General features: G+C 40.8%; 1 protein-coding gene across 3 annotated transcripts in view; it reads left to right on the top strand.

Annotated features, from left to right (window-relative positions):
• Positions 1-9,688, top strand: part of ap1b1 (adaptor related protein complex 1 subunit beta 1) — a 29,184-nt gene extending 19,496 nt beyond the window's left edge. For all 3 annotated transcript variants that reach the window (XM_040155332.1, XM_040155334.1, XM_040155331.1), the window contains exon 22: positions 8,182-9,688. In XM_040155332.1, coding sequence (XP_040011266.1) covers positions 8,182-8,256 — 75 coding nt within the window. In that variant the 3' untranslated portion in view covers positions 8,257-9,688. The remainder of the gene's footprint in view (positions 1-8,181) is intronic.
• The last annotated feature ends 2,952 nt before the right edge of the window (positions 9,689-12,640 follow it).

Genomic DNA, 12,640 nt, shown 5'->3' with positions numbered 1-12,640 from the left:
TGCAGTGGCGACTGTGAAGTTTTTTTGGATGAGTGGTTCATGAGAAACATAAAAAGAGAAACATTAAACGACAGTCGGTTAGAACTGGGGCGACACACCCACGTAACCAACGTCATGGATTAGGACAACAATGCGTCGCACAGATGGCTGTGCCCAGTCAAAGCATGGATTCCCCAGAAAACACGCTGCAGCTAAAAAACCTCGCACAGGATCGTCTAAAGTGTGGGACTATTTGAGACAAGCTCTGCCAATTGGAAAGAGCTCATCAGCAGTACAACAGCAATGCAAGGTCACTTAAAGTGGAATCACCCTGGAGCACTTTGATTAAGACACAGCGACAGCAAGACAGCACCATTTTGTTTAGTTTTTATCCCCACCCAAGCATGATATATTAGGATTATTAACAGGCAGAACAAGTAATTTATGCACCACTGCTATTATGGTAATGTAATGTTACACCATGCGTCATCTAACGTTGTTATTCGGCCGTTGTATATTTTCAGTTTCCTTTAACGGTCATGTATGAGTAAGAAAATCGCTTAAACTGACGTTACATCGTTTCAAATATTTTCCTTGATGCAAAAATACAATTACCAGTGATTTTCTTAATCTTATTACTCCAGTGATGACATAAATCCATGTCATACCCATTTTAAGTTTTAAGTCAAGTTCTTCAGTAAAAATACTGATTCTCCAGTACAGGGAAAGGATTAATATGACACATTGGGATTAAATTAATCTACACTCACTTGCCAGTTTATTAGGTACAGCTATATAAAACTGTTCCTAATATTTTGTCAACTTGAATTCATATAAATGGGATTGAGAAAATTTTAGGAACCCCTCTCAATATAACCCGGTACAATTCAACATCATCACAAATTACAGCCTCCTGAATAAAAATTAAAATAAATCAACATCCTCTTTCAAACAGATTCAACGAACACTGAACATTATACTCCTCACAAAGGCAGGATTTATCGTAGGCCCGTTGTATTATACTGCATTAGTTTTATCTAGGTGTACCTAATTAATTGGCATGTGAGTGTATGTGTCCCAGCATTCCTTTTGAATTTGTGGTGTTGTAGTAGTAGTAGTAGTAGTAGTAGTAGTATCAGATCAGTGGAAATTAGATGATGATTAAATGATTGAATATGTTTTGAATGGGTACTGCACTAATAATGATAATAATTATTGAGTCTAATAATGGGTGCAGTAAGGGGCCTGCAGTCACAACTGCTTCAGAGGCAGAAATACCTGCAGAAAGCAAAAGGAGAAGAGACGAGACGAGGAAGCACAAAACTATGGGAGAGAGAAGAAGCCGAGATAATAACAAGCATTAATGGGATATTAATGTATATTGATGCAGAAGGGGGAGGAGGAGAGGAGCTCAGTGCATCATGGAAGTCCCCTGGCAGTCTAGGCCTATAGCAGCATTAATAGGGGATGGTTCAAGACAAGCCTGACCCAGCCCCACGTATAAGCCTTATCAAAAAGGAAAGTTTTAAGCCTACTCTTGAATGTGGAGAGGGTGTCTGACTCCCGGACCCAAACTGGGAGCTGGTTTCACAGTAGAGGAGCCTGATAATTGAAGGATCTGCCTCCCATTCTACTTCTGGAGACTCTAGGAACAACAAGTAATCCTGCCTTCTGTTAGCGCAGTGTTCTAGTGGGGCAAATGGGTACTATGAGCTCTTTAAAATATGATGTCGCCTGACCATTTAGGGCATCTACTCTGGATTTTACAGGGAGCCATTGCAGAGAAGCTAACACAGGAGAAGTATGATCTCTTTTCCTAGTTCCTGTTAGTACTCACGCTGCAGCATTGTGGATCAGATGGAGAGTATTTAGAGATTTGTTAGGACAGCGTGATTATAAGGAGTTGCAATAATCCAGCCTAGAAGTAACAAAAGCATGGACTAGTTTTTCTGTTTTGCTTGAGTTTAACAGCAGAAAGTCACTGGTTATCCAGGTCTCTATGTCCTTAAGGCCTGCTTGACGTTTAGCCAACTGATCGGTTATATCTGGCTTCATTTACAAATACAGTTGAGTAGCGTCTGCATAACAATGGAAGTTTATGGAGTGTTTCGTTATTATGTTGACTAAGGGAAGCATATATAAGATGAATAGAATTGGTCCAAGCACAGAACCTTTTGGAACTCCATGACTAACTTTGAGTATATGAAGGATTCATCATTAATGTGTACAAACTGCAATCGATCTGATAAATAGGACTTAAACCAGCTCAGATTAGTTCTTTTAATGCCAATTAAATGTTCCAGTCTATGTATGAGATGTGGAGCTTGATTTTACTTGTCCTTGGCGGGAAATGTCCAAATTCATCAGAATCTTACTAGGTCATAACGGCTTTATTGGAATAAGGCAGGCAGATTTGTAAAATGATTTTTATATCAGAAAAGGACTGAAGTTTATCTGCAGAATGGTTGAAGTGTTTGTAGTGCAAATTGCACTTTTATCATTCTATTTCACCAGGATTTTTGTAATAATGAAGGTTTTTATCCAATCTTTACCTTTTTTTTAATTTAAAATGAACACTTTATGAATTCCCAGACTTTTATAATAGAAACCAAAAATAATTAGCCGTACGGCTCTTTTTTTTTTTCTTTTTTTTTTCCTTGTAAGTTTTGTAACATGTTGATTTTAAAGAAACTGTTGGCACAAAAATTAAGATAAGTCCTATTCCTATTTATTTTTCGAGGCTTTAATCATACATACTATAATGACTGATTTCAGCACATTTTGATATGTTTGGTATGGGAGATCTGTCCCATAAGAAACATAAATCGGGAATCAAAGGGATCACCGAACCAAACCATCCACCCAGGACTTCTGAGACTTTGATCCAGAATGGTCTCGCTGTTGTACATTTCCCATATACAGTGTATGAAACTTCTTACTTCCATTGTGCACTTCAGCACAAATCAGTGGTTGGAGTGTGTCGCTAGTATTGGTGACTCGTGTGTGTGTGTGTGTGAGAGAGAGAGTGAGTTAGTGTGCGCATGTATTTGTTTGCGTCCTCCATTGTGTTGTTGCATGTTTCTGCTTTGTCAGCGTGCTACAGTCACATGCGTTTTACTTTGAAATTCTGCATCACAAGTCCCGAACGATGACCTTGGTGTGACTCTCCTCCTCACTCATCACTCAGTCCGCTTTCTTTTTTTTATGAGGTGGCACTCGCTGTCTTTTTTTTGTCTTCCCTCTAGACTAGACTAGATCCAGATCTCGCTCATTAAATCATCTGAATTTTAAATTGGTTCACAACTTCCTCACTTTAGTCACTTTAGTCATCACATAGACTGACTTGGTACAGGAGATTTAGGAGAACATGACTTGGGTGAAGTGAAAAATACATTTTTTTATCTAATGATTATTTGTAGAGGATTTATTGTGTGCCTTTTTTTTTTCCTTCTCTACTTCTCCAGGAGTTGGGGTACATTTTTCACTCTCTCTCTCTTGATTTTGTTGCGTTTATATTTCCCCTGTGCGTCCATTTGTGATGTAATATTAATTCAGTAGTTTATTCTCGTCCACCTTCAGCTGTCTCTGCTCTGTACTCCTTCTGTCTTTTTGATTATTCAAGTCTAAATTGTTCCTCACTGTGGCTTGAAAGGCTCCCCTACTTTTCTCAGATGGGTCATAAATTGTTTGGTGACAAGAAGACTTTAAAGTTAAGTGTGCCACATGTACAGTGTGTATTCTGATGCTCGTCTCTGTGAGCTGCTGGCTGCTGCATGGTCCCTGCACTCACTTGGCACGGCACATTAAAGCCAAGCTGCCAAAGCCTTTTGTCGGTGGCTATTTTTAGAGTCGAAGAAGTAAAGCCATGCCATGCCGTGTGTTTTCTGGGTTTTATTGTGCTTCAGAGGACAAGACATAAAAACAATTATTATTCATTGCCACGAGTAGCAATGCATAGTAGCATGTTTTACTTTTGGTGCTGCTTTTACCCATGCTGTTTAAAGGTTTGAAAGTGGCTTAGCCTGTTTTCCTGATATCTGAACACTTGATTGGCTTCAGCTCCCCCATGATGCCCCGCTACTTATATTAGAGTATTTTAGCTGTGCCCCAATTCCACACTCCATACTGGAGGATCTCACAGTTGGAAAATTTAATTGTGGTGGACAGTAGTAAAACGATTCCTGGAAATTGTAAAGAAAACAAACTATTACATCTTTGAAAAAGATTTTTGCTTTGTCTTTAAACCTGCAATATTGGTCGCTTGAGGGCAGTGGAAACAAGTTGAGAACACGGTATTGATATATCAACACCTTTTAAGTTTATATTGACAACTTTCATTTGCGTTTTTTTTTTTTTGCTCTGTTTTTGGTCTCTACCAACTCCTGATGGAAATATCTGACTCTTTAGCTGCTAAATGCACCACCGTGGTCTCCATCTAGTCACGAACTGAGTCTGTCTGCTGTTTGGTGCTTGGCGGGTAGTGTACAGTATGAGCTTTTTCACGGAAAATGGCTACCTGCTGTGACTGAAAGCAACGCTTTGAGAACAGTGAGAGTGAACCCAAACTGTAATCTTACGGGATGGACAAAAACAATGAGCTGACACTTACTATGTAGCTCCATAAAGCCGAGAGGAGCTGCAGATTTAGGTAAAAATTCTACGAGTGACCCTGTTCACATGGTCACATTGTTTTTCACAATGTCATTTGATACATTTTTATCATAACAATATTGATTATAGCAAAATTGGAAATTGTCAGAAGCTCCCAAATTTGATTTGCCTTCCTCTGAGCTCATGTATACGTTATAGTATTTCTAGCGGGAAACTGGGACACCGCCTATATTTTTGATATGAAGCATGGTGTTCTCACTCGCCATCTCCTGTCCCCATGGCAACTATGTGACCAGTGATGTTGGCTGATTTTCTCTTCCCACATCTTGAGCTGGTAATTCTAAGGGTTTTGTTAAAAATGAGTTTCAATACAGAAATGGACACCTCAGTGCTACCCTGCATACACATGTATCTGCTGTCCCTTTACACAAGCACAGAGTTTCTGTTTTTAGCTGTTTTTGGGTTAAAACTAGGAACATATGTACTGTGAGGCTGTATACATTTGTTAGTATCTCAGAGTAAAACCTTTCGTGGATAGTGTTACAAGTCAATGAGGAGGACTGCTGTATGCTGTATGTTGTTTAGTTTTTGTTTTTTTAATGACTTTTGCAACAAGGTGATGAAATACCTTATTTGTCAGGTATTGAAGTAACTGGATTTGCCAAAACACACAGACATGTCCAGTTATTTTATCCATAAAATGTTTCTTCATTGATTTTTTTTCCAGGGGATTTACTATAGGACAATAAATATCAATATAAAATTACATATATTATGGCAGAGGATTTTATACATGCCTACCCCTATTAACACATACAGTTGACACGCGAAATGATAAATCTAATGACAAAGGACATGGTCTAAACCATTAGACTCATTCTGGACTTAGTAAACAACTTTTTCCCAGTACACAAGGTTGAGTTTAAGTATATCGAATTTAGGATTAAGATACATATCCCTTTGTCAGAATATGATTATGCATCGAACATCATCTTTCTTTGCTTTGTCCTGTTGTGTGCTGCATTGCTGAGCAGAGACTCGTCGCGGATCCAGGTCACCATATTTACAGGTTCAGACTCCTGCAGTGTTTTCAGGCTGGTTAATTGCTGGCATGATGGATGATATGCATCCATGTGCCTGTCTCTCATTGGAGATTGCATCACATAGGATGCCGTCATTTTTGTAATTAAGAGTTAGAAACACAAAGTGGTGTAATCACTTTGGAACTTTGTATGCTCGTTGTCTGGGGATGATGGAAAAAAGCTTGATAACAAGATTTTTGTGTCTCAGTCCATACTAGACACACACCCTCAGGTGATTACACCCTCCCCCATCATTACTGTAGCTCCCTCTTCCTTTTTTGAATGCCGCAGTTTCTTGCTCTCTTAATAGCAGGTTGCACACAGTGGCAAAGGCATCCAAATTTTCTCACATCTTACCCCATGCTGACAGGAGCGTGGCTGCCTAAATGTTGCCATCAGCATGCGTTAGTAAAAAGCCCTGAGTATACAAAGGCAAACCCTTGCGGAACTGCGCGATACTACTGCTTTATTCCACTGCAGCTCTGTTGTATCCACCACAACACACTCCATCACCTTCGTTTGATCTTAGTATTCACTGAGTTGAGGACGGGCCTAGTGTGAAATTCACGTCAGTGACTCACCAAATCTCCGCTGAATAGCTGATCACTTCAATTATAATAAAGGTTTCAGTCTCAAGAGAAAACAGTATAGTCTTGTCACAATACTGGAATATCCAACTTAGACACTGTATGTCGAAAAATATTGATATTAGATTCCTTTTTCTGTAACACATTGAAGAACAACTTACCTACTCAAAATCCCAAAGACACTAAGGAGAAATTTTTAAACAAACTTGAATGAAAACAGTACTTTATACTAGGTAGCTCAAAGGAACAATACAAGATATTAATATTCAGGGCAAAAACCAAGAAATCTCACATTCATGAAAACACTTTCTACTTAAATAGAAAACGGGCTCAGTAGAGCACAGGACCTCCTCCAAGGCCAATGTCAAATAACATACATCAGACTTTAGAGGAAAAAAATTCCAATTCATAGTAAATGATCCAGATCTTTGCCAATATTTAATGGGTCTTTCCCTGGCCCGTGCCCCATCCCTCCATCAAATTCTGTGCAAATCGGTTTAGTAGTTTTTGTGTAATCCTGCTGACAAACAAACAAAAAGACACAGGTGATTACATAACCACCTTGGCGGAGGTAGTAAAGGTATCCTGGTGACATTGGGGTTAAGGTACTGACAAGGGTCCTTTGTTATTATTCATTCCCATGTCTTTCTCTTCTCTTTTCCTGTCAACGCTCTGCTGTCTAATAATTGGCAGGAAATACTTGCAAGAAATAAAGGGAAATAAAGGATATAAATAAAAGATACATCACTCAAACAAAAGTGCAGATCTTTCAGACTTTGCAGGCAATTATACAACTTTCCCCCAGACTGTATTATTCTTGTATTTAGTGTCTTGTCTTGCGGCGTTGTTTGTATTTGTCAGTGAAAACCAGTCATATACAAGTTGTCTTTAGCAAACTAACACTGTGACCGCACCGTTTTTTTTCACTTTTCAACTTCAGAGACCCAGGTTCTTAAGGGCTCCATTTGTCACAGGAGAAAGCACAGTCGGTTTTGCAGCAATTAATTACTGAAATGTTTTGAAATATTAAGAATTACTATCTTTTGTGTTTTTAATAGTGTTTGATGCAACATCATGATAGTACCTGTCCTGATACAATTGTTCCAAAGCTCCAGCTGCCTTGTGTTTGCTGTGAAGTGTGTTTCTGTATCTGAGGAAATAACATGATGATTACAGTATGATGAGGGGGGATGGGGACTCACTTTGTGAGGCTGTATCACATCCTAAACCTATTCCCAGCTGAGACGAACATCAAAGTGTAGAGAGGCTGCCTCTGTTTTCTCAAGTGAATGTATCTGTCTATATTTGTGTCTGAATGTCTGTCTGTCTGACAAGACTGAAATAAGAAGAGTTTTCAATCCAAAGCTTTTTTTTCTCCTCATGAACTTTGTCTCCTGGAAAAGAGGAACTTTTAGAGCAATGACGTGGTTAATCAGATTATTTACTGTGATCTCATTTACACCCGTTAACTCATGAAGCTGAAGAAATATTAACAATGCTCATGTCTGATGTCTGCCTGAGGAAGATCTTGTAGGTTGAAACGTTGCATCATTACATTTTGGAAGCTTTTCCTTTGTACCGTCCATGCTCAGGTATACAGCACAGTAAAGATTTGAATCAAAAAATAAAGACCAAAAATAAAGTCGCTACATCAGCTTGGCCTGTAATTACTGCACTGACACTAATTTGATTCTGCTTCACATCTTTCTTAATTTTGTAAGATGGCTAATTTAAAATTCAACATATCAGCTTCTTCTGTGTATCTTGTTGTTAAAGGTTTAGGTGACTTCTTGTTGCCTTCAGTAACTTGCGTACTGTACGTCCAACAACGGGCATTTACAAACTTGCTCTGTCTTAATGTGTGTCTCTAAACCTTGCATTTTAACAGAGTAGCTTCTAAATCAAACGTTCTCTCCCTCCAGGTCTCTCTGAAGTGCAGAGCTCCAGAGGTTTCCCAGTGTGTGTTCCAGAGCTACGAGGCGGTGTTGAAGAACTGAAAAACACCCCTACGTCGACCTGGCCGCTGCCCTCACAGACTCCTGGCACCCCTCTTGCCCTCCCTCACCTGACCCACGGACCATAGTGCAACCTCATGCAGTGCAGGAGCCACAACCTGCCGAGTTGGGCCTGGAGACTGCATTCTGTATGTCATCCAGCTGTTTAATTAGGATTGGTTAATCATCTACTGTCTCATTTTGAACCATGTTTTTTTTTTTTTTTCCTTCCCCCTCTTCTAAGACTGCAGAGATTTCTGGTTCACTTCCTTGGCTAGCCTTTGTGTGTTTGTTCACACTATAAGTTTCACACCATTATCTTGTGATAAATTATCTGAATGAACACTTAGAGACTGAGCAGGCCCGCCACTTGTCCCTGTCTGAGCCATCCTGTGACGACCTTTTATTCTTTTGGGGACAGACGACTGTATGACTTGTATTGTCTGCATGAAGCTCTTTAATCATTATCTAGCCACACTTCTCTGCAAATTGGAGTCTATTTTTAGCATCTGCAATCAGCAGCTGAATAATGACTGTGGGCATATTTATTTGGGGTACTTTCAATTGAAATGCGGCAGAAAAAGACTTTAACTCTCCTTACCCCTCTGGCTGTCTGAAGTGGATACAAACTACATTATTGTTGTCTTTGTTGTTTTATAAGTTTTCTTTAATATCTGTGGTCAGCAGTGGGTCCAGATCCTCTGCTGTCCCCTGAAAGCAGAATGTCTGACGCATGGAAACAGTTTGCGTGTGGTCCTTTTTTTCATTTTTACATCAGTATCTGGACATTTTATAGACTAGCAGCAGTTGTCCATTGACTGCTCTCTTACTTAGTCATTCCATGGTTTAATTTATGTTTCATAGTCTTGTTAGTGTACGTGTGGCAAACTGGGAGAGAGCCTCAGTTGTGGAGGATTTTCTATTTGCTGCTTCCCCCTGCGTTTGTGACAGTCACTCGGGCTCTCTCTGCCACTTTGCTCTTTCTTTATTCTCTTTGCAGCTTTTCAAGTACCATTGCCACCTGAGATGAAGGCTCAGGTGAGATAACTCTAAACTTGTGATGTCTTGGTTTGTTAAACTTGTGAGTAGTAAGTATACATGTAGGTAGCACACTCTGTATTACCTGAAACAAGGCTAGAGCAATATCCAGTGTTTAACAGGCAGACTCTACAGATTAATTGGATTCCATTTCCGAGTCATTACACTGAAGCCCTTTTTATTGGCTCTATAGGATGTATGCACCGACGCTAACACCTTTTCCAGATTACAACAGAGGTGGCTGTGCATTCTGAGTGTGTGTCTGTGCGTGGTCACGGCTGATTCATATGAAATGCTGTTTAGGAAAAAGTGTTTAATCAGATGTTTTTGATTGACATGATTTTGTTCATTGTGTACATCATTTGAAAACAAACTATTAAAGGTCTTGATAAATTCACATGTTGAGTTTTTTTCTTAAGTGTTTGCACATTGTGACACAATAAAAGATAAAAATCCAGTGCAAAGAGATTTTTGTGTGTGTGTGTGGCACATTGTGCTGATGACAGTCCCTGTGTCATCAGATGCAAAGTGTTATCTCAGTTTTATTTGCTGTCTAAAGTCCACATTCCCAAAGTCCCTGGAAGCCAGCATGTGTTGTTTCCGCACACCATACTTTATAATCAATGATGACCTTTGAGGGGTTCACGCCGCCGCTGTCATGGGATACTCGGCTCAGCTCCAGGGTGAGAGACTGAGCTGCTGTCGCAGCTTTTGCAGACAGTCAGTGGGCTCTGTGTGTCCTTCAGCCTCGAGCCGTGAGTGAAGTTTGAGGTTTATCCATAGCTTAATGCGTCTTTTAAGGCGGAGCAGCTCCTCTGAAGTGGTGACAGGGTTTTTAAAGTCCGAGGCACTTGGGAAAGCTTAACCAGGATTTCAACTGCATGACTTAATGGGGAACACAAACGCCTCTCATCTGGGATCTGTTCCTCTGTGAATGACAAAGGTCAGCTGTGTTCAAAGATGCAGAAATGCTGTCCAGGGATGAAGAGTCTCCAACTCTTCTGCTAGTGAATGATCTATAATATTGATCTTATGTGATGAAACATAGAATCATCATATAGGGTCATTACAACAGGGGGCGCCACCGCACTGTACTGTTACCGGTTTCCACACCACTAAGCAAGTTAACAGCAAGAAAGTAATCGTTGTATCTATAAGATGTGAAATAGGTTTACAATAGTGTAATCAGGGTCACAGACAGGAGTCAGGTTACAAGTCCAAGAAAATAGACATATTTTATTCATTTATTCAAGTATATATACAGTTTATTCATAATTTATATGTTCATAACATGAAGGTCTAAATTCCGTTATATTCATTTGTTGGCCTAAAAGTAAACACATTTACAGTAACAGTCAACCTCCGATAATAATCCAAAAAATGTAAGGTAAAACAGGTCAAATGTAAACTCCCTCCAGGTTGTTAAAACCCCACATTTTTAGAAGAGTTACGGAGAACATGACCTCTGTCCTCTATGGTCTTTCCTCTATCAGATACATTATGAAGTTCTGAGGGCTGAGAAGATGTGCTACTATACTGTATGTATGATCTGCTGTATGTGATGCTACCCAGTGTTTGAAGGTAAATCTAATGCATGAAGGAACAGACATTAGAGTTGAGTGTATTTATAGTACACCAGGTCCTTCACATGCGCTTATCTGGGAGGAAGCTCACAAATTCCGGTCAAACATGACAACAAAAGGAATCAATGACATCTTTCTTGCTTTGACACCTGAAGACGTTCGTAATGTGGCTTTTCCTGCCTTTCCAATGCAAACATTTGTAGATTTCCCATTTGTGGGCTTTGAGGTCCCGTTTTCTAATAGGGTACCCTTTATCAAAGGCTTTTAAAATGTAACTAATGGCCTTTTTTAAAAAGACAACAAAAAAAAAACAGTTAATACGCAATTTACTAATGATTCGTATATCTGCTACCAGCAATTAATAAAAATAAGTCATCAGAAAGTCATATACTCTGTTTGGCCCCTTCCCTGAATAAGGGCTTCAGAGAATCTGGCCCACATTTCATGTATTAATTTAACAACTGTGGATTGTAGCAAAAACCCTTTACTAACGTCTGGCTAACATTTATATACAGGGCAGTTGCCCACTTTGCCTGATTATAATCCAACCAAAAGGACTGTTGACAACCCGGACTCCCAAATGTTTTTCTTATTAATAGCTGATAACTAAGCTTTAGGCATTAGTAAACAATTAATAAAGCCCTGAGTTAAACCCACGTATAAACCCTTCGTAGGACATGTCCTCTTACTGGACTGTTCCCGAGGTCACAAGCTTATCTCCAGTTATTCTGAGAGACAAATAAGTGCGTAATGTCTATTCCTCAGACTTGTCACCAAAGTGGATGTGTGGCCATTTGTGTGCCGCTGCCACCCAGCGATGATTGATGGGACACATCCTCCCTGCCCTAGCCTGCCCTGCCCGAGGACCCTCTCCAATGATATGGCGTGTCCCCCAGAGACACGGTGTTCAGTCTTGCGCTGCTCCTCCATGACCCTCACGCTGAGATGATGTACGGTGTGTGGCCTATTGCTTTGCCATTTATTCGCGGCGTATGGGAGCTCGAGGCTCTCACACGCCTTGCGCACGACATGATCCTATTGGATGAGCGAGGCAGGGGATATTGCAGGTGACGAGAGAGAGAGAGAGAGAGAGAGGGAGAGAGAGAGAGAGCAGTCTTCTCCAGCTCCTGTCTCTCCAACGGCAGACAAGCAAAGCTCGTTAATAGGCTCCGGATGCCTTTACAGAAAACGCGCGTCTGCGGGCTGTGTGGACTGCCTCCTCCCGCTTGAATCACACGCATGTGAACTGATCCTTCTGCCGTCGGGGACAAACGGAAGGTTATGGGTTTGTATCGAATTTCAGAACACGTGGAGAGCTCATTTGTGAGGCTGGCGGCCGCGCGCCAGTCCTCCCTGTGATGGAGGAGCGCGGCGGCGGCGGCGGTGGTGCATCGGTGGAAATGTGCGAGAGGTGCAGAGGAGATAATCAATGAAGACGCCGAGGGCTCCTGTGCGTTCGGGCAAGGTCAGAGTCTAGGCTGGATGAGATTATGTCCAAGTGGAGACAACAAGGACGGACTTTTACGCTTCCTCTCGGGGCACGGGGTCGCCTGGGGATGTCCCCTAAAAACCAAGAGTTTCTCTCTCCGTGTTGGATTGCAGAGGCGGCGAAAATCCCTCCATCTGCGTGATCATGGCTGGGCTTTATATCTGACCATCTCCGAGCTGCACGGCTTCTTTCTTTTCGCCTTCAGCCTGGAGATAAAGTTTCTCCTCTCTGCTCGCCTCGACTGCTGGATGGTTTATTCGGCCACCGATTCGTTTGA

This window comes from Xiphias gladius, chromosome 19 (genome assembly GCF_016859285.1).
Source record: "Xiphias gladius isolate SHS-SW01 ecotype Sanya breed wild chromosome 19, ASM1685928v1, whole genome shotgun sequence".
Lineage (NCBI taxonomy): Eukaryota > Metazoa > Chordata > Actinopteri > Istiophoriformes > Xiphiidae > Xiphias > Xiphias gladius.
Note: the sequence above shows the minus strand (reverse complement) of the source record. Positions and strands in the feature narration are given on the sequence as shown.